Raw genomic sequence first — 18782 nt, 5'->3', positions numbered from 1 at the left:
TCCATAAATCACAATGAATAATAGAGAATGGCATAGAAGTGCGAGTTATAGAATCAACAAACGGCAATTTTTTATGTTTAGCTAATTGACATGCATGACAAAAAAAAAAGACGATTCAAGTTTATGACAAGACAAAATATTATTAGAACTAAGAAAATCCATAACATGTCGACCAGGATGGCCAAGACGATCATGCCATGACTGAGGAGAAGAAACCGAGATAAGGGCGGTAGCAAGAGAGTTCTTCGTGAAGGAGTAGAGACCGCTTAAGCTATTGTGGCGACTGAGGGGCGTGCCATCCGTGTAATCCTTCACAGAAAAACCAAACGGGTCAAACTCAACAGAAACGTGATTATCAATTGTAAATTGACGAACAGAAATAAGGTTTTTGATAAAATTCGGGTTGTACAGGACATTTTTAAGTTGGAAGGTTTTGGTAGGTGTGTGAAGGGTGGTGTGGTCGGATCCAAGAACTGGAAGACGATGCCCATTACCGACTAATACGGACTTTATAGGAGAATAAGGGAAATTGTAGAAAATTTACCTTGCTCGAGAGTGACGTGCGATGTGGCTCCAGTATCCATGTCCCAATTTTCATCAGGAGACTCCACAGAGATGGCTTGGAACGCTTGGGCTATTTGAGTTGGGTATTTGAGTTGGGTATTTGAGTTGGGTCCAAAGCGTCCAGATCAGTGTAGTGGGCCTGGGCTTGCTTGTCCGAAGATGGAGCAGACGGGTCTGGATGTGGGGCCGAGGGTGCTTGAGTGCCTAAAGTGGGCCGAGGCCCAAAAGGTGACCAAGGCTGAGTCCAATCTCCTGCTGTTGGATATGGGCATGGAGGGGGAGCCTAATAGGGAGGTGGGGCCCAGTAAGGGTAATGCATATTGCTGCTGGGACGATAGTAGTAAGGAGAGCCCGTGTAATTATTGGTGTTCCTTTGGCCTGAGTTACGACCTCTGCCACGGTTTCTTGCCTGAGTAGACCGAGGACGGATGTCACGAGAGTTTTCACGAGCAGGTGGGGCAACGGTTGCAGGAGGAGGGTTGGTATTAGTCTGAGCAGCAGCAGCAATGGATGGAGAGCCAGACAGCAGATCTCGGGCAGCACGACGCTTCTGATCATTAAGAAGGATTTCACAAGCTTCTTCCCACGGTGGTAGGGATTGATTAATGATCGACCCCATTGTGTCATACTCGGATGGAAGGCTACGAACCATTTGAAGGACTAGTCGCTTGTCGCTAACAGGAGTGTCCAGCAAGTCATTTAGTTGATCCGCAAGTTCCCTCAAGCGCTGGAAATAGACTTCTAAAGAGGATTGGGACTTAAGGGTCATATTGACGAACTCGTGTTCTAGAGCAGCGATATGAGCCCCTTTATTATTGTGGAAAATATTTTGAATACGAACCCAGGCCTGGTGGGCAGTGGACTCGCCGGTAAGAACCCGGGCAAGAAGATCGTCAGAGAGCGTCCCGTAAATCCATTGGAGAACGATAGAATCGATCTCCAACCACGAGGCATATGACGAATCAGTGTCAGCGGGTAGCTTCGTACCGTCAATGTGGTCTATAACGCGATAACCGCGAGCATGTAACTGAAAAAGGCGAACCCACGATGTGTACGAGACTTTGACTCCATCCAGAATGCGAACTTTCTGTTGGATGTTAGTCACGGAATAAACCGGGTGAAGTGGTTGAGAGGTGGCTTTCGGTGATTGAGGTGTTGTGGTGGTGTCACCCATTGTGATGGGTTAAACAGCAAGCAGAAGGAAAAAAAACAGAAAAAAAAGGTTTGGTTTTGAGGATTCCGACCGTGGCCGGCGACCGAAGTCAGGGAGGAGATTAGGATCGGGGTATAGAACAAGGTTGTGATACCATGTTATTTTCACAAATCTGCCTATTCTCATTGATTTCTAGAGTATTAATAATACATAATTACAGGTAACTATGGAAACGAGCATATTCTAAAGACTAGGAAATATTCTCTCAATTACAACAATATATATGGTAAATATAATCACTAATAATTATTTTCTAAATTTAGAGCGTTATCAAACATTGTTCATCTAAACATATACTAATTTAGTTTTAGATTATGTGTAGTGGGATGAGAAGATAATGCTTTCACTATTGGGCGTTTTGCGTTATCTGGCGGTTCAGTCAACAATGGGGCATTATGGGGCGTTATTCTAAAATAGATGTAGTGGTATAATGTCCAATCCAATGATTACCCAATTATTATTTTTTTGTTTTTTTAACTAAAACTAATGAAGAAATGTGTGTAGCGGCATGATTAACCAAAAAAATCTTGATCAGGTGTTTAATTTTGGCACGCCCCAACCTAATTTTTGAAAAAACGCCCCCAGAGGCGTTCAATGGATGTGTTTAGACGTTTTCTTAGAACATCGGGTGTTGGAGTCGTCCCCTCCCCGTCTCGGGTCGTCGGCCACGTAGCACCCCCCCTGGGTCGTCGCGTCCTTCCCGGCTTCTCCAAGCCGTTGGAGACGAGGCAAATGTTGTGGGCCCCCCTCTGACTTCTCTCTCTCCTCTTTATTATATATTATTATATATTTGTTTTTATTATAGGTTGGGTAGTCCCTGCATCTTTAGAAGAGGATGGTCTTCTATTCTTAGTGAGGTGACACCTACGTGGCAGGCCAAACCACGGTCTTTGAAAAAAAAAACTACTAGCATTCACCAAATCCATTAATTAAGGGTTGTTCTATTTCCACACCCCTATAATCTTATTTTCACATCCCTATTTGTATACGGGCCGTATAGAATGTGAATGCACAGAATTTAATGAGTTGAATGTTTTTTTTTTGTTTTTATATGTATACGGGACGTATATTATATACGGGTCGTATACATACTTGCATATTGTTTCGAAGGTTGGACAAGGGTTTTTAGTTTTGAAATCTGTATACGGGCCGTATAATGTTATACGGCCCGTATAGCCCGTATAGAAAGTTTAATTTTTTGTTGAAATCGGGAAACCGTTTAATAAGTTTTGTAAATTTTAAAATAGTGTTGTATATATCGGATTATGTTACGAGTTTGTAGTTAAACGTATTTATTATGTTTAATAAGTTTCCTCTTTGTAAAACGATAAATATGTATAGAAAAGTTAATTTTTTTGTTGCAATCGGGAAACCGTTTAATAAATTTTGAAAATTTTAAAATAGTGTTTTATATATCGCATTATGTTACGAGTTTGTAGTTAAATGTATTCATAGGTTTCCACTTTGTAAAACGATAAATATGTATAGAATAGTTAATTTTTTGTTGCAATCGGGAAACCGTTTAATAAGTTTTGTAAATTTTAAAATAGTATTGTATATATCGGATTATGTTACGAGTTTCTAGTTAAACGTATTTATAATGTTTAGTAAGTTTCCACTATGTAAAACGATAAATATGTGATATGATTATGATAAACTACGACAACAATTATTAAACAAACAAGTTAACATCTAAACATAACATTAATATTTATAATGTTTTACATCTAAACCACAAAAAAGATAAACTTTTACAAAGTTTCAAACGTAAAATTACAAAGCCTAAAAATAATAATAATACAATAAGCAGCTACGGCGGTGGTGGTGGTGGTGCAGCGCCAGCTCGTGGAGGTAGGGGCGCGGCAGAATGCATAGCCACAATCGCCTCGACCATCCACCGTACATCCTCTCTCACTGCAGCTAAATCCCCTCTGACTGCAGCTAAATCCCCTCTGACTGCAGCTACATCCGACTCGACCTGAACGAGTCTCTCCTCCACCCCCGGTGGAGGCATCACACGCTGTCTCACGCTGCGTCGAACGTACGGGGGATCACCCTGTAACTCCTCCGCAACTACCTGTGATCGATCGACAGTATGAGCGACCCCCTCTCCGTCGCCTCCCTCTCCGTCGCCTCCCTCTTCGTCGCCTCCATCTCCCTCGCCCTCGCCTCCCTCTCCCTCGTCTCCCTCCTCATCACCACCCCCTCCACGGGGTCCCTCACCCACACCATAAACCCATCGATAGGGCTGTGTCCCTCCCAACCCTGTCAAGCTGGCGTGTCAGGGTCATATCACTTGCCACCTGCGGGGACAGGAGGCGAAAGAAACCCTTCGCTTAAAAGCGTACTCGGCAAGATATGCGGCCAACTTGTACGCCAAGTTGGCCCTCCCGCCGGTAAGTAAGTCGTGCAAGAAGAATAGGTCATTTTGGGTGACCCATTCCCTGCTATCATGACGACCGGCGATCGTCACGGCTATACACCGATGTAGGTATGGGTGACACGGGTCGTAAAGATCTGTGCCCGTGCCTTCGGGGATCGCTGACTCTCTTTCGCGAACTCCCCGAACCCAATAGTGTGCCAAGGCCACAACACGTCAGTGGACGTGCTGACTGGCGCATCAAAAAATGCGCGGGACCTTGAGTCCTCCTGTAAGTACAGACCCAAGGCAACAACGAACTGAGGAAGTGTCATCCTCTGACTCTTGCCTCAAATAGTAAAAGCTACGGCCTCTCTCATCAAAAAATGCTGAAAACCCCCACCCCGGGTGTCCGTAAATGAAAAGGTCGATAAGAACTCTAAAGTTATCTCCCTGTAAGCCCGCTCTGCGGCGACATCAAATAAGCGGTCCCACGGGGAGTTAGCTGGCATGAACTCCCGGACCCGACCGGACGCTCCAATATCGGTCAAAAACTGAAAATCTATGGTCTGAGGCGCACCCAGCACCATCTCCCGTAATTTACCCAAAACCCTATAGGCAACCGTACCTCGGGGGATATCTCTAAGAAACTGCCCCGTCTCAGTAAAATCGTGCACAACCTCCTCGTCCTGTCCACGTCCCCGTCCGCGTCCACGTCCACGGCCCCGACCCTGACCCTGACCCTGACCTCGACCTCTACGGGCCGCACCAGCTGGTGATGACTCAGCCATATCGTCTGTAACAAATAACAATTACAACTTAGCAATCACCATACGATTATCGTTAACGTATTATACGAATACTGTTCTTGTATACGAACGTATTGTACATATCAAATACGCTCGTACAATGTTTGAATATTCAACAAGTATACGACCGTATATAAAATATACGTTCGTATAATGTTTGAATATTCAAACAGGTATACGACCGTATATAATTATACGATCGTATAAAGTTTGAATATTCAAAAGTTATACGAGCGTATATAATGTATACGATCGTAAAACCTTTAATTACTCAAGTGTATACGGTCGTATAAAGTGTATACGATCGTATAATGTTTGAATTTGCAAACACTATACGGTCGTATACACTTTATACGACCGTATATACTTGAATAATCAGTTACAATTTTTTGTTTCAATTTTTTTTTCAAATTGAATTATACAATCGTAATCGTTACGCCTATCTACGCTTTACTATACAAGACCACAATCTAACATGTTACGGAATTTGAAAGTTTACTATACGAAAACGTACCGTATAGGAAGAACCGAAAAGAAAACGCCAAAAACGCCGAAGAACGCTGTCCAAGAACAATCCGAGAGAAAACCGAGATAATTTTTGGTGGAATGTTGAGGCCGTATGGTGGAAATGAGGTCGTATAAAACTTATACGATCTTTTTTCCTGTGTATACGGGCCGTATAAGTGTATACGGCTCGTATACATTAATTTAATTTATTTTAATTCTGTCGTATACTTAATATACGATCACTGTATACGAGGCGTATATTTTTATACGGCCCGTATACAATTCAGTATTTTTCATTTATTTTCAATTACTATATGCGGAACTGACGAAAATACGGTATGTATGCGTTAACGTTGATTCGTTTAAACGTTTTTTCAAATTCAATTTCAACAAGTTGCCAACACATTTATATAACATGTATGTTGATCATTACAAATTGTCAAAACATGTAAATAACATTTTATATTCATAGGGTACCTATATCTATGTAATCCCTGGTCCTATATTCATCAACGATCGTATTATATTGGTCAATACGTTCCTTGTAATAGTGATACCAACTTTCTGCTGGCGTATTCCGTGTCGGTTGTCGCCAGTATCCTGATGGGGTTGGCTTTGGATATTCCCCTTCTAATCTGACGTGAATAAAATGGTTCCTGTGTACATGTACAAGCGCGACTGTTCGATGCGGAATACTTTCTTCGGCTGTTTTGAACATGGGAAAAAATGAAGCACAACCAATGTCACTTAATAAGAGACAAATGACATTCCACCGGTTTGCTATCAGAAGCCCCGTGAATGGCATTTGTAGCCACTTATGTCGAGGTGCTCCGACTATTTGGTCGGGCCAAACTAATGATTCCAGAACTTGTTGATACTCAACTTCATTTATGTTTATCCAAAATTCATGGAACCGGTTGCACTCGTCATGAAGATGCTGCCGTATGAACGGCCACTCCCACTCTTTAAGCGATAAGCCGACCGCTATAGATCGAAACCCACAATTACCATCACCCTGCACATTTTGTATGTGACTGAGGTGTGGATAGAAGCACGGTGGAATGAACTTTTTTTGGAAGTGCAAGAACATATTAACTTGTCCGACAGGCAGCAAAGGTAAATCTGGTGGCTCTTCCTTTGATTTTGCGACCTTGTTTTTCGTTTTCGAATTCTTAGGGCCTTTCACAATCTCGCCGAAGAACATAGGTGTTTCAGTACAATAACTTTGTGACTCGACAAACGAGCTGTGCCTGGTAGGTTCGATCGTTGACTCTTGTGTGCCAAACCCATCTTGTGAATCACTATACTGGTCCTGCGTTGTAAAAAAGCTGTGTCTAGAAGGCTCCCTAAACGAATCATCCTTCCTTTGTTGCTGAGCTTTTAAAGTTGGACGACCCCGTGTGTTTTTTTGCACAACTGGTTGTTTAAGCTTCATCTTATTGAGTTGTACCAACTCCTTCATCTTTTGAATCAAGTTTTTTTTGAGTTCTCTCGGCTGAGCACTTAAATGTTGTTTGAGAAGCGCAAATTCGCCGTCTAAGTCGAAAGAGTCCACCTTGCTCAGTTCCACTATGGAGTCCAAATTTAACTTTCTCCAAAAAGTGTCTATCAACTCCAACGGGATCATTTCACCTAAGAAACATATCAACAAACAACATAAAACGTCAATAAGATTTTGCGTGATGAAAGGCTATGATTATAAAATGTGGTTGGTCGAATAATGTATTATCATTCGTTGTATACGGTTCCAACCGACACGCGCATGGCAACCCACAACTTGTATACAAACGGCACGCGCATGTACGGTTATATAACATTAATTTTTCTATTTCATTTACTTCGTCAGATATCAACTCTAGGCAGGCATGTGAAACCTTCTTTAGTAGGAGATTAAATATTGGTTTGTTATGATGACCCAATGTTCGACTCCTGCTTGTTTCAATGCTGCCTTTGATTTCTGTCACCTGGTTTCTTATGAGCTTATCGATAAGTGGTACCACTTTCTCCAGGGTGTAATTAGAGTCGCCTAGGTACTGCTTCAAAAGGGCATGTTGACCCTCTGCCCTGTGCGTTGTACGTTGACCGAAGTTCAGATGTTGGTCGCTCCAGAACGAAACAAACCGGTCTCTATATGGTTGTAACCAGATTGAATCCAAATAGTTCATAATCTCTGTAATCAAAGTCAAGTACAGTTAAGACAAGTCAAATAAATACGATTATTAAACAAAAATTATATAAAACTTACCATCGGTTTTTTTGCGTGGCAAGTTTGATCGTATTCGCTCGTACCAGTAGTTGTAGTCATGATCGGTCGTTGAGTTAATTAGCTCGCCCCACTTGTAAAGAAACCTTTCCCATTTATCATCTGTTTTAAAGCTTTTCCTGCAATGTTTGAAGATGTTTTGCTGTATGTGCCACCTACACAATGAATGTCTAGCCCTGGGAAACACGGTTGCACATGCGTTCATTAGGGGGCGATCTCTATCCGTTACTATTACATGGGGTTCCATAACACTGTCTAATGAGTGTTTCAACCTCTATAGAACCCATGTGAAGTTTTCCTGTTTCTCGTTGCTTACGAACGCATGAGCAATGCAAAACGACATCAACGTGGATGTAACGCCGGTAATCTGGACTAGCGGCATTTTGTACCGATTCGTCTTGTAGGTGGCGTCTATAAGCAACACATGCGGGAAGGCGCGCCACAACATGTTCGACTCCGGGTGGATGAAGAAAACATCCTCGACCCGTTCGCCGTTTTGAGATGTTCTATGGTAAAAAACAAACCCAACCTTCCCCAGCCGGTCGAAAAGTATCTGCATTGGAGTCTCGCCGACTTGTTCCATTCGACCCAATTTGGCCCGAGCGTTGTATATGGTGTTTCTTGTTGAGACATTATGGGGGTTTTGTTCTTTAATGGCAGCAAGAATGTCTCGTGGTGTTATGTTCTGATGCGTCATTTGCTCCACCGTCCTCTCTTCTGATGGAGTCAGCCTCATTAGGGACGGATGACCCTCTGGATACAGAAATGGTTCGTGGTTATGTTTAGCTTCATCAACCTTTAGTTCCCAATAACCTAACCTCTTTTTGTATGCCCCGATCAGTTGGAACTTGCAACCGGTTTTCCTGGTCCCGCTGCGTCTGACCGTGGCTGTTGATTTGTACTCGCCGGCACAATCGCACGTAAGCCTGATTTTTAACGGCTGACCGCTACCCTGTTTATCGTAGATGGTGCGTTTGGTGACGAGGGCGTAGCCATTTACGCGTCCAACGTCTCTACACCACTCTACCAATTCATCCATGCTAGCGAATTCCTAACGAAAACACTTATATGTGTCAATTAATGATTAACCAATCGGTTTAGCTTTAGTATAAACGGGTTCGGGTCAGTTCCAGGTTGAACCTGCGAACCCGTTTGGGTTAACGGGTCGGGTTCGGGTCAACATGGTCGGGTTGGCGGCATGACCTGTTACACATTTTTCGGGTTCTTATGTATGGTACGATTTTCGGGTTCTTATGTATGGTACGATTTTCGGGTTCGGGTCGAGTTCGGGTTTGTGTAAAATTTTCAGGTTCAGGTCGGGTTGAACCCACCAACCCGCGAACACGACCCGTTGAGCAACCCTAATCTAAGGTTTTAATAAAAACAACATCAAACGTAAAAACACTAAAATAGTTAACGTACAACAAATAAACGTATAATTAAATTTTATACCTTCTTGTTTTGAAACTCACTATGTTTCTGGTCAGCATTTGGACCCTCCGCGCGGTCCATCACTTATGGTAGGAGACTGAGAACTATCAGTCGGTGGTCCAAAACTAACAGGAGGGGCTTCAAAATTAACCGGGTGTTGCGATGGATAATAACCAGCATAATTAGGCTGAATTGCATCCAAACCCCAAGTATCCTGACCTACATCAGACGCAAGAATGGGATCGAACGGAGCATTCAGATCAAACATGCCCGCTTTGTTATCTTCATTGTTATCATAACTCCCCTGATTCGCCTCGTTATCAAACACATTAAAAAAGTTACCCCAACCCGACATTATAGCGTAAATAATTTGAATACAGAGAAAAATAGAAGAAACGAATAGAAGTTGAATGAAAATAAATGAAATTATTGTCGTTTATATAGAGAATTTTACGGAATATTACATCGTTTCAAATGATTAACACGCAAATCGAGGAATCTAACGTCGAATCAAATAACTCGCACGAATATCGAGGAATCTAACGTCTAATCACATAAATCGCACGAGCATCGAGGAATATAACATCGAATCAGAGAATCTTACGTCTATTCGCACGTGAACCGAGGAATAATACGTCGCGTCAAATAATAATAAAACAATAAAATAAAGGAAATTCATAGTATACGAGCCGTATAGATATATACGGCCCGTATAAAGTAGTCGTATAATATATATACGACCACAATATCATCTTATTCTAACATGGTTTATACGGGCCGTATAAGGTTATACGGCCCGTATAGAATAAAGTGAACCGACAAGTCGGTTGTCGGTTCACTTTATTCTATACGGGCCGTATAACCTTATACGGCCCGTATAAACCATATTAGAATAAGATGATATCATGTGATTTATTAGAACCCTTAATTAATTAGAAACGTCTCCCAAAACCAAAACCCACCCACCAACCAACCAAAAACCCTTTTCTTTAAAAAGTATCTGTCCTTTCCTGCTTTTCAACAGAGTCCAGTCCAGTGGTCTCATCAATCATCCCCAGATACCCACTCATCTTTCTCCGAATGATTCTTCCTGAAATGGGTTTCTTCCGATGATCGTGTTTCACAGCCGATTGTGTTAAAGGAAAAGGGTTTGTTGATCACACATTGCGTTGCAGAGATGAAGAAGAAAGCGAAAAGGGTTGAGAAAAATGAAGATGACTGTGAAGAATGGTGCTTTCAATGCAAAGATGGTGGCGATTTGATCATTTGTGATCATAAGTGAGTCTGTTTTTCTTCAATGTTTTCTTCATCGGTTTCTGTTTGTTTGTTTATACAACTCTTGTTTAGTAGACATAAATAATGGTATTTATTTTGGTCTTTTAGCTTCGTCAAATCATGAAACCCCCAAATTAATTCTTATGGATTATGTTGACAAACATCACTTATAATTTATTGAAAAATGCATGTCTGTTGTTGTTGACTCAAGGGTATTTTGGTCTTTTAGCTTGGTTAAACATTTGAGTTCAGACAAATCAATTGTTATGGAGGATGATGTTGACAAACATTACGTCGTTACCTAATTTATTGAAAAAAAAACCTTGTTTGAAAGCATGTTTGTTGACTCAAGGGTATTCTGGTATTTTAGCTTCGTTAAAGATATGAGTTCAGGAAACCCCAAATCAAGTGTTATGGAGGATTTTATTGACAAACATTACTTAATTTATTAAAAAAAAAGACATTGTTTGATCGCTTGTTTCCTAGACTTAAGGGCATTTAGGTCTTTTGACTTGGTTAAAGATATGAGTTCATGAAGCCCCCAAATCGGTTGTTATGGTAGTTCACTATTGAATAAAAAAAAACACCTTTAGCTTTCCACTTTGATGATTTCTTCAATGATCTGAGCATTTGCTATACATGATGTCAACTGTTAAATCATCTGTTATATGGGTCAGGTTGGGTCGGGTCGGGTCATAGTTACCGACTGGATGTAGCCTTTTCCGTTAGCCTTGGGACCACCCTCCATTGATCAAGTCGATGTCTATATAGCCGAATATGTATGTATTTATTTATAATATATTAAGTTTTTTTTTTTTTTGTTATTATTTCAGGGATTGCTTGAAATCGTACCATCCTGAATGTGTAAACTTTGATGAGTCCTCTGGGAAATCTAAAAGCCGGTTTATATGTAGTAAGTTTGATTACTAAAAGTGTTATTGACATTATGAAAGTTGTCGCCAATTTAAATATTTTTTATGGTGATTAACAAATAATTTGATTGCATTTCTTGTTTACAGATTGGCATAAATGTGATACTTGTAGAAGAGCTTCAGATTTCCAATGCTATTGCTGTCCAAAGAGTGTTTGCGGGCGTTGTATCAAATCTGCCGATTTTGTTCATGTTAAAGGGAAGAAAGGATTCTGTGAGCACTGCTTGAAGCTTACACTACTTGTGGAAGAAAAGAAAGATGTTGATTCTGAGGGGGTATTTTCGGAAATTACCATTTTTACCTTGTTTATGTTTTAGAGTTCAATCACATATGATTGTTTGATAACTGTTCTAAATTGATAGAAACTATATTCAAAACTAGCAAGTGCTAAATGATACGAATTTATATACTATTAAAGAGAAAGGTCGGTGAAGACCTTTCTCTTTTAACCCTCAAATTTTGACTTTTCCATTTCTTTAAGGCTCTTACACTTTTAACTTTTTCCAATTTACACCTTTAATTTTTTGACATTAAACATTATTAACCCTTATCTTTAAGTAAGTTGCACATTCACTTCTAACTTTCAGTAATTGACAACTTTGACCTTCTTAACCTTTTCTACTTAATAACTTGACACCTCCTTTGGTTTAAATGACTTTTACGACTTTGCACTGCAACGTGTACAAATTATTATACTTTTTTTTATCTATGTTCTACTTATTTTGTGTACGTTCGTAAACTGTATTTGAAAGCAAGTCAGGTCAAATATACTACGTTTTCATTCGATGGCGATGTAATTTTTTTAAGTAAAGAGTCGGGTCAAATATACAGTATAAATACGAGTTACGACGAATCCGCAACGCACGGCGGGTTAAAATCCTAGTTAATATAATTTAACAAAAACGATAATAGTTTTTGAACGATTCTTAACTTGGAATTTGGTTTTCAGGAAACTGTAGACTTTAACAATCGGAACACGTACGAGACTCTATATAAGGAATATTGGGAGATTATTAATGACACTGAAAAGTTGACTCTTGAGGAACTCTTATCCGCGAAAACAAAACTGAAATCTGGAAAAAATTACGATTCAGACCAAAACGACGACAGTGATGAGTACCAATGTTCGGATTCTGAAGAAAATGAAGAAAAGAAACCACACGGTTCTGGAAAGAAAATGAAAAGAGCAAAGCCTGAACCTTTAGAGAAAAAAGTCAAAACAAAAGTAAAAAAGGAAGTCAAAGGGAAGTCAAAGTCAAACAAGGAAGAGTTCATGGGATGGGGATCAACGCGCGTCATCGAATTTCTTACCTACATAGGAAAAGATACATCTATTGCATTATCTCAACGTGAGCTAGAAAACATCGTTAAAAGATACAGTCAGGAAAAGAATCTAATCCAAAAGAACAAGATAGTCGAGTGTGACGAATGGTTACGGTCCGTTTTTAAAAGAAAAACAATACGAATGAATAGAATTTATGATTCTTTGGAGACCCATTTGGCTGAAAATCAGGTGTCATCCGACGAAGATGAAGATGAAGAAGAAGAAGAAGAAGATGATTTACGGTATGAATCAGAGGAAATTGATCATGAACATAAGGAGGTGGTGGTGCTCAATAAAAGGAAGAAAAAGAATAATGACGGTAAAGTAGTAGAGAAACAAGAGGATGTGACAGATGTTTCGCATTACCAGTTTGCGGCAATTGTGCCTGAAAACATTAGGCTAGTGTATTTGAGAAGGAGTTTAGTGCAGGAGTTTACTAAAGAACCGGAGAGCTTCAAGAGTAAAGTAGTAGGAAGTTTTGTGAGAGTTAAAGAAGATACAAATGGTTTCTTTTCAAGGGGTTCTTATCAGCTTATGCAAATAACAGGTAGGTATTTCCTTTTTGATATTTTTGTTATTTTAGATGATTATTTTAGAAATCAATACAAATAAATGGTGTTTGGATGTGCTTTTGTTGTAATAATCGTGTTTTTAGTCGTTTAAGTGTTTGAGAAATTCTATTGTTTAAAAATTGATATATTTAAAGTTATTTGTTTTTATGCAGTTTTTTTTTATAAATTATTTTTTCAGGTGTAAAGAAATGTTTGGTTGATGAAAATGAATTTATTCTGAAAGCATCAGAAACAGATATCTGCATCACTTCGCTGTCGGATGATGACTTCTCTGAGGTTGTGATGAATATGATTTTTTCTCCTGTTTTTTTTTTTAATGTTTAAACGATCAACCGTTTTTGAACGTCGTAAAATTTCAGGAAGAATGTCAAGATTTAAAAAAGAAAGTGAAATCCGGAATACTTCAAAAGCTTGAGTTGGTAAGCCTAAAAGTCATTGTGCATTCCCTAACATATATTGCAATAGAATTGTATTTTACAAATGTATATCTACATATACAAAACTGACCATGTTGACTTGTATTACAGACAGTTCTTGAAGAAAAGGCTAGGAGTCTGCACAGGGACATTGTGACACATGTATGTACGAGTAACCATTCGTATATTATTTACCTAACTTTATTGTTTCTCACTAATGTTATTACCTCTTTAAGTATATAAGTTGGTTAATGCAATTGCTACTTGCTATAATCATTTTTTGTTAATTAGTGGATTCCTCGAGAGCTTGGCATATTGAAACATCGCATCGACCAAGCAAACGAGAAAGGATGGAGAAAAGAATATCCTTTTTCAGTAATTGATGGAACTTACTCTATACTAATCTAACCATTGGGTGTCAGCCCAATGGCCACCGGCACCCTAGTTAAACCGGTTCGAGGCCTAAAGTGCTCGGGTTCGAATCCTGCTTGCAGGCTCTTCGCTCCCCTCGAAACGGCTGGGTAGTCACCGCCAGGCAGCGTTGCCGGGTCGCTAGCTTGGGGAGGGAGATCCCTCCCGCGGTCAGGGGTACCGTGCAGTTACCCCTTTTTTTACTCTATACTAATCTAAATTTAGGGGTGTTCACAGCTCAGTTTGGCTGGTTTTGACAAAATTTCTCGGCAGAACCTCTATGTACGATGTCACGATATTGCAAACCCATCCGAAATCATTAGGTTTCGCTGTGTGGACTGATTGAACCGGTTGTTATATTTATATTTTTCAAATTTGTTTGTATAAAATCCTTAAAAATGATTGAAACAGTTGATGAACATTGTACATATTAATAAGAAAAATAATTAAAAACTGAAAAAAATGATGGTAAACGGCTGATCAGGTTTATGTGATCCTTGACCTATGTGTCTATTTTACGCTGTTTGAGTACTTGAGAAAAAGGGAACTCTTGCTAGATGAAAAAAACAAGCAAAAATTACTAGAAACGCTTCCAAGTGTGGTTCCAGATGTTGAAGATGACAGCAAAGATTCACCAAAATCTATTCTAACACATTCGTCATCGGCTGCTTTCGGTATCACTTCAGGTATGATAAAATCACGAAAATAGTCATTTTTCTTGGAAGTTTAATACCTATATAGTTATTTCAGAAACTAATCACTCATAGTTTTACTCGCACATCAGTCTTTTTCCCTAACAAATGACTCAAAACTAATGTGATACGTGACGCATATTGTGTATAGATTCACATACATAAAATTGTGTTGACAATGACCATAGAGATTAGAAAAATGGCTACTTTCGTGATTTACTTTTTTTTTTTTTTTTTTTTTGTAATTAATATAAAGAAGCACAATGTTTCTATCCTGTACAAAGTAAGTCAATAAATCTGCAATTTATTTGTGCAAAAGCGGTGAAAGAAGAAGTGCCCGCATCTGAAACATACGAAATGGCGATGAAACTGGAGAAATTTTTTGGTTCCCTGGAGAAGCAAGAAAAGTCAAGTAAACCATCTATTGTCAAAAGTCCAAGTCAATTGTTTGACTTTAGTAAAGAAAAGTCAAGCATGGATGATATAAGCAAGGCGGATGTTGAAGACACTGAAAGCTCTCAATGGTTCGTTACATGCCTGAGCGGTGAAAAGGTGGGGCCCGTATCGTTATCGGTGCTCAAGAACTGGAGCCAGACCCAAGCTGCATCAAAATCCATGATTTATAAGATAAACGAAAGCAAAGAACAGGCCAAGCCACTGACTGCTGTGCTGAATCTTGCTTTTTTTATAAAATGATCATGTTTTCAGGGGTTCTTTTGAAACTTATGTTTTGACTTTGCTGAAGTCAAAGTAGTATGTGCAGTTCATGAGTCTATTTTTAGTGGTGGTATTATATAAGAGCAAGAGACCAGTGGTTTTGGAAACATGTTGTTCATAGTCTAAGAACAGGTAAGATTGGTCTCGTTGTGTTGTGTTGAACTCTCTGCCTATTTTAGTTGTTTTTTGTGTTTAAATCTGGTGTTTTGCTATTTTTGTTGTTGAGGCTTTTTGCTTCACATGTACATAGTTGAAATAGCTTTGCTGATATATGACAAACTGAGCAAATTTGACTTAAGTTTTAATTATTAACTTTGGTAAAAATAATTTTGTTTATTTTTTTTTAAAGTTAATGGGTGCTTATAGAGGTGACATTATTATTATTATTATTATTATTATTATTATTATTATTATTATTATTATTATTATTATTATTATTATTTATGACCTTTTGTAATTTTGTCTTTTATGAATTTGTTTTCATCTTTCCTTTTTCTTTTCTATTTTTTGGTTTTTCTTTTTTAAGTTTCAATCGAACCTTGTGTTGTACATGTAACAAAACGAACGGTCTAATATTGATCGAACGTCAGTACTGAAATTGATATTTGTTTTTATTGTTTCGATCGATATAAACACATCTTGGTATTTTTTGGTCATATCATGACTTATTTTTTGTTTCTCTTTCGGTAAGTGTCGGTGTCTTATTGAACCGAACCAATATCAAACGAATTCCTGCCATTAACGTTATTGCGTTTACGTTTTCATTAAAAATTGGGTCGCCCCGCCGTAGAGCGCGGGTGTAATCCACTAGTTTGCTTAAATAATAATGGTTTTAGATTATCTAAATTGTTTATTGAAAGGATCGTGTTTTAATTGACATGTTTAACTTGCTTAATTAAATGTTTTGCATTCGGGTTCACCTATTTACATTTAAATGTACAAGTTGACCCCTCAACCGTAAATAAACAAGTCGATTTAATCAAACAAGATGACCCAATAACCTGTTTACAACTTAATTCAAAATTGGTCTTGTTCACTTTAACGATTTAAGTCGGCACTACTAACACATCTAGAACTTATTTATAAGAGGTCTAAACCATTAAGAGTCTCATTAAGAGGTAAACAAAGAACGTCTTTTAAGTGCTACCATGAAACTTGTTTGGTTATTAAATGAAAATGCTCTCATTTCAATGAAAAAAGTTGTTCTTCACATGACATTCTCAGTTTCAGCTGCAGCTTCTTTCCTATATGCTTGTAATCTCTCTTTCAATTTCTTACTCTCTTCAAAATTGGCCTTCCTCTTTACCGCTTTCTGCCATAGAAAACAAGATGAGAACACTATCATTTCTTTATGAAAATTTATTTTCTAAAAGATTTCCACATGTTTATAGCATTTCTAGGATACATATATTTAAGAAAATATAAAAAAAAACATCGATGAAGATAAGAGGCTTACTTCCTGACGGAAACATTTATCGAGCTTTATCTTGAGATCTGTGCACTCACCAAAGAATTTTCCATAAGGATGCTCATTATGGCACTTCTGAAACAGTTCGATTATCTACACCAAACACGCGTGCAACGTCAGTTTCAGAGATTATTAGACGAAATGGGTAAATAAATCTTTTGACTTACTTCAGCACACATTGGGTGTCTATGTAATGTCAATGGAGGATGCATTTCCACGTCTTAAAATCAAAATAGAGGGAACTGCACAGATTGAAACATTCAAAAACTCACTTCACATCGTATAAAAAAAACAAACAAGAACAAGAAAAGAAGTAAATCATCTGATATAAAAAGAAAAGCATATTAACCCCGTTCGTTAAGACATCAAAATTAGGTTCTGCCCTTGGTTTAAAGAGCGAGAAGCGCACAAAAGTGACAAAGTCTAAACCGAGGCGCGAAATCCCAAGCGCACAAGTGCACCGCTTTTCGTACCCAAGAAACATTAGTTCAACACAAAAAAAATTCTTAAAAACTATCGATTTGCCAGCAAGTACATTTCATTTCACCATATATAAGATGTAATTATGGCAAAAGAACGTGATGGGTTGGCGTCAGAACGGATCATGGGCTGAATCAACCTGCTAATTCTTTTTCTTTTTGATGCAACCCTAAAAATATTATTTACTCACATAATAATTGAATACCAAAATGGGCCAGGGTTTAATTGTGTTCCTTTGATGAACGACGGGCCAGGTCGATAACTAGCAAAAAGTGGGCATCACCTGCATAAAGACTATGAGGTTGGGTTGCTTAAACGCTTCATTTAAGTCACAGATATGCAAAACTGGTTTAAAATTTTTGCAAAAAATATTTTTAGGGCATGTGTGTTAAAACAGAAGTGGCAGTCTATATACCCCCAAAACAAAACAAGTTTACGGGTTGTGGTGTGTATGTATTTCTCTGCAAAACCCATCTTCCAATCTGGTTTTCCTAGAAGACTCTTTTTGGGAACCCCAACTGTGGCCCTATAATCCAATTTGATTGACGCACAAGTCATTATAATATGTTAAACTGTTAACCCTCCTCTAACACGGATACAAACCTAACATCTTAATTTAGGTTAAATAGTAGTTGAAACATCAACTAGTCCAGGAACTAATCAGATGACGATAAATCCAGCTTACTGAAGTTCAATCAATATAATGAATGCATCAGCAGCATATATCATCATATAACAAATACCCCTAAAATAAACTATAACAACAAACAACAAGATCAAGCAACCGTTACATAAAATTGTAATAACCAGTTTACAGGTACAAGGATTCGAGCGATTTTAAAGTAAAACCATGAATTTGGAATTTGGAACACATACATACAAAACCCTACTTTGACATAAATTAGTAAGGAGAGGGGGTGAACCTTAATCTCGATATGGCGACCAAACAACCAATCGCCAGCGAACTGAAATCTTATAAAACAAGATGAACCAGGAACATTACATCCATCAAAGAATATGTGCCCACGTGGTTTTCTCAAGTACCTCTAGTGATTAGTGAAAGGATGGATGTTCTAGGCCTGTAAATGAACTCTTCATGAATTTGTTTGTTGGTAAGTTCGTTTATTTAATGAACGAACGAACACGAATAAACAATTTTATTCGTTTGATTAAATGAACGAATATGAACACACCTTGTGTTCATTTATTTATGTTCGTAAACACTCATTTATATTCGTTTATTTATTTACGTTCGTTTAAATTTTAGTAAATACATAAATAGTTATATTTATATGGATATTAGGTTTTCTAACTACTTATATAAATATAATTAATTAGTAATTGAGTTT

The 18782-nt window shown here is 38.5% G+C and overlaps 4 protein-coding genes across 5 annotated transcripts; 1 reads left to right on the top strand and 3 right to left on the bottom strand.

The window, feature by feature from the left end:
• Positions 1 to 847: 847 nt before the first annotated feature.
• LOC110931396 lies at positions 848 to 1738 on the bottom strand. Its single transcript, XM_022174793.1, has one exon. It carries the CDS (start codon positions 1736 to 1738, stop codon positions 848 to 850), a length of 891 nt encoding a protein of 296 aa, XP_022030485.1.
• A 6251-nt stretch (positions 1739 to 7989) lies between these two features.
• LOC110931395 (protein FAR1-RELATED SEQUENCE 5-like) lies at positions 7990 to 8754 on the bottom strand. The gene has a single exon (XM_022174792.1). The coding sequence runs from the start codon at positions 8752 to 8754 to the stop codon at positions 7990 to 7992; it is 765 nt and encodes a 254-aa protein (XP_022030484.1).
• A 1332-nt stretch (positions 8755 to 10086) lies between these two features.
• LOC110928894 (uncharacterized protein At5g08430) lies at positions 10087 to 15692 on the top strand. Of its 2 annotated transcripts, none has more exons than XM_035988297.1 (10): positions 10087 to 10424; positions 11255 to 11334; positions 11441 to 11628; positions 12303 to 13224; positions 13428 to 13525; positions 13609 to 13668; positions 13777 to 13827; positions 13957 to 14027; positions 14596 to 14762; positions 15091 to 15692. In XM_035988297.1, exons 1-10 carry the CDS (start codon positions 10324 to 10326, stop codon positions 15462 to 15464), a joined length of 2112 nt encoding a protein of 703 aa, XP_035844190.1. In that variant the 5' UTR covers positions 10087 to 10323; the 3' UTR covers positions 15465 to 15692. The 2 variants fall into 2 exon arrangements, with proteins under 2 accessions (XP_035844190.1, XP_035844188.1); XM_035988295.1 differs by having other exon boundaries at positions 10090 to 10424; positions 15088 to 15692.
• Positions 15693 to 16497: 805 nt separating this feature from the next.
• On the bottom strand, positions 16498 to 18541 carry LOC118490579 (COX assembly mitochondrial protein 2 homolog). Its single transcript, XM_035988294.1, has 4 exons — positions 18357 to 18541; positions 17121 to 17195; positions 16942 to 17046; positions 16498 to 16797 (listed from the first exon to the last, which is right to left on the bottom strand). Exons 2-4 carry the CDS (start codon positions 17163 to 17165, stop codon positions 16693 to 16695), a joined length of 255 nt encoding a protein of 84 aa, XP_035844187.1. The 5' UTR covers positions 17166 to 17195; positions 18357 to 18541; the 3' UTR covers positions 16498 to 16692.
• Between the last annotated feature and the right edge of the window lie 241 nt (positions 18542 to 18782).

Source organism: Helianthus annuus, chromosome 3 (assembly GCF_002127325.2).
Source record: "Helianthus annuus cultivar XRQ/B chromosome 3, HanXRQr2.0-SUNRISE, whole genome shotgun sequence".
NCBI lineage: Eukaryota > Viridiplantae > Streptophyta > Magnoliopsida > Asterales > Asteraceae > Helianthus > Helianthus annuus.
This window is presented reverse-complemented; position numbering and strand designations above follow the sequence as displayed.

What these genes read in the sequence shown, in the direction of transcription:
- LOC110931396 (XM_022174793.1), bottom strand. Translation starts at nt 1,738, where the DNA reads ATGGGTGACACCACCACAACACCTCAATCACCGAAAGCCACCTCTCAA.
- LOC110931395 (XM_022174792.1), bottom strand. Translation starts at nt 8,754, where the DNA reads ATGGATGAATTGGTAGAGTGGTGTAGAGACGTTGGACGCGTAAATGGC.
- LOC110928894 (XM_035988295.1), top strand. Translation starts at nt 10,324, where the DNA reads ATGAAGAAGAAAGCGAAAAGGGTTGAGAAAAATGAAGATGACTGTGAA. An exon ending in TCAGCTTATGCAAATAACAG is followed by an intron (nt 13,225 to 13,427) that starts GTAGGTATTTCC and finishes TTATTTTTTCAG; the next exon opens with GTGTAAAGAAATGTTTGGTT. An exon ending in TGCTTTCGGTATCACTTCAG is followed by an intron (nt 14,763 to 15,087) that starts GTATGATAAAAT and finishes TTTGTGCAAAAG; the next exon opens with CGGTGAAAGAAGAAGTGCCC.
- LOC118490579 (XM_035988294.1), bottom strand. Translation starts at nt 17,165, where the DNA reads ATGCATCCTCCATTGACATTACATAGACACCCAATGTGTGCTGAA. An exon ending in GACACCCAATGTGTGCTGAA is followed by an intron (nt 17,047 to 17,120) that starts GTAAGTCAAAAG and finishes TGTTTGGTGTAG; the next exon opens with ATAATCGAACTGTTTCAGAA. An exon ending in ATAAATGTTTCCGTCAGGAA is followed by an intron (nt 16,798 to 16,941) that starts GTAAGCCTCTTA and finishes TTTCTATGGCAG; the next exon opens with AAAGCGGTAAAGAGGAAGGC.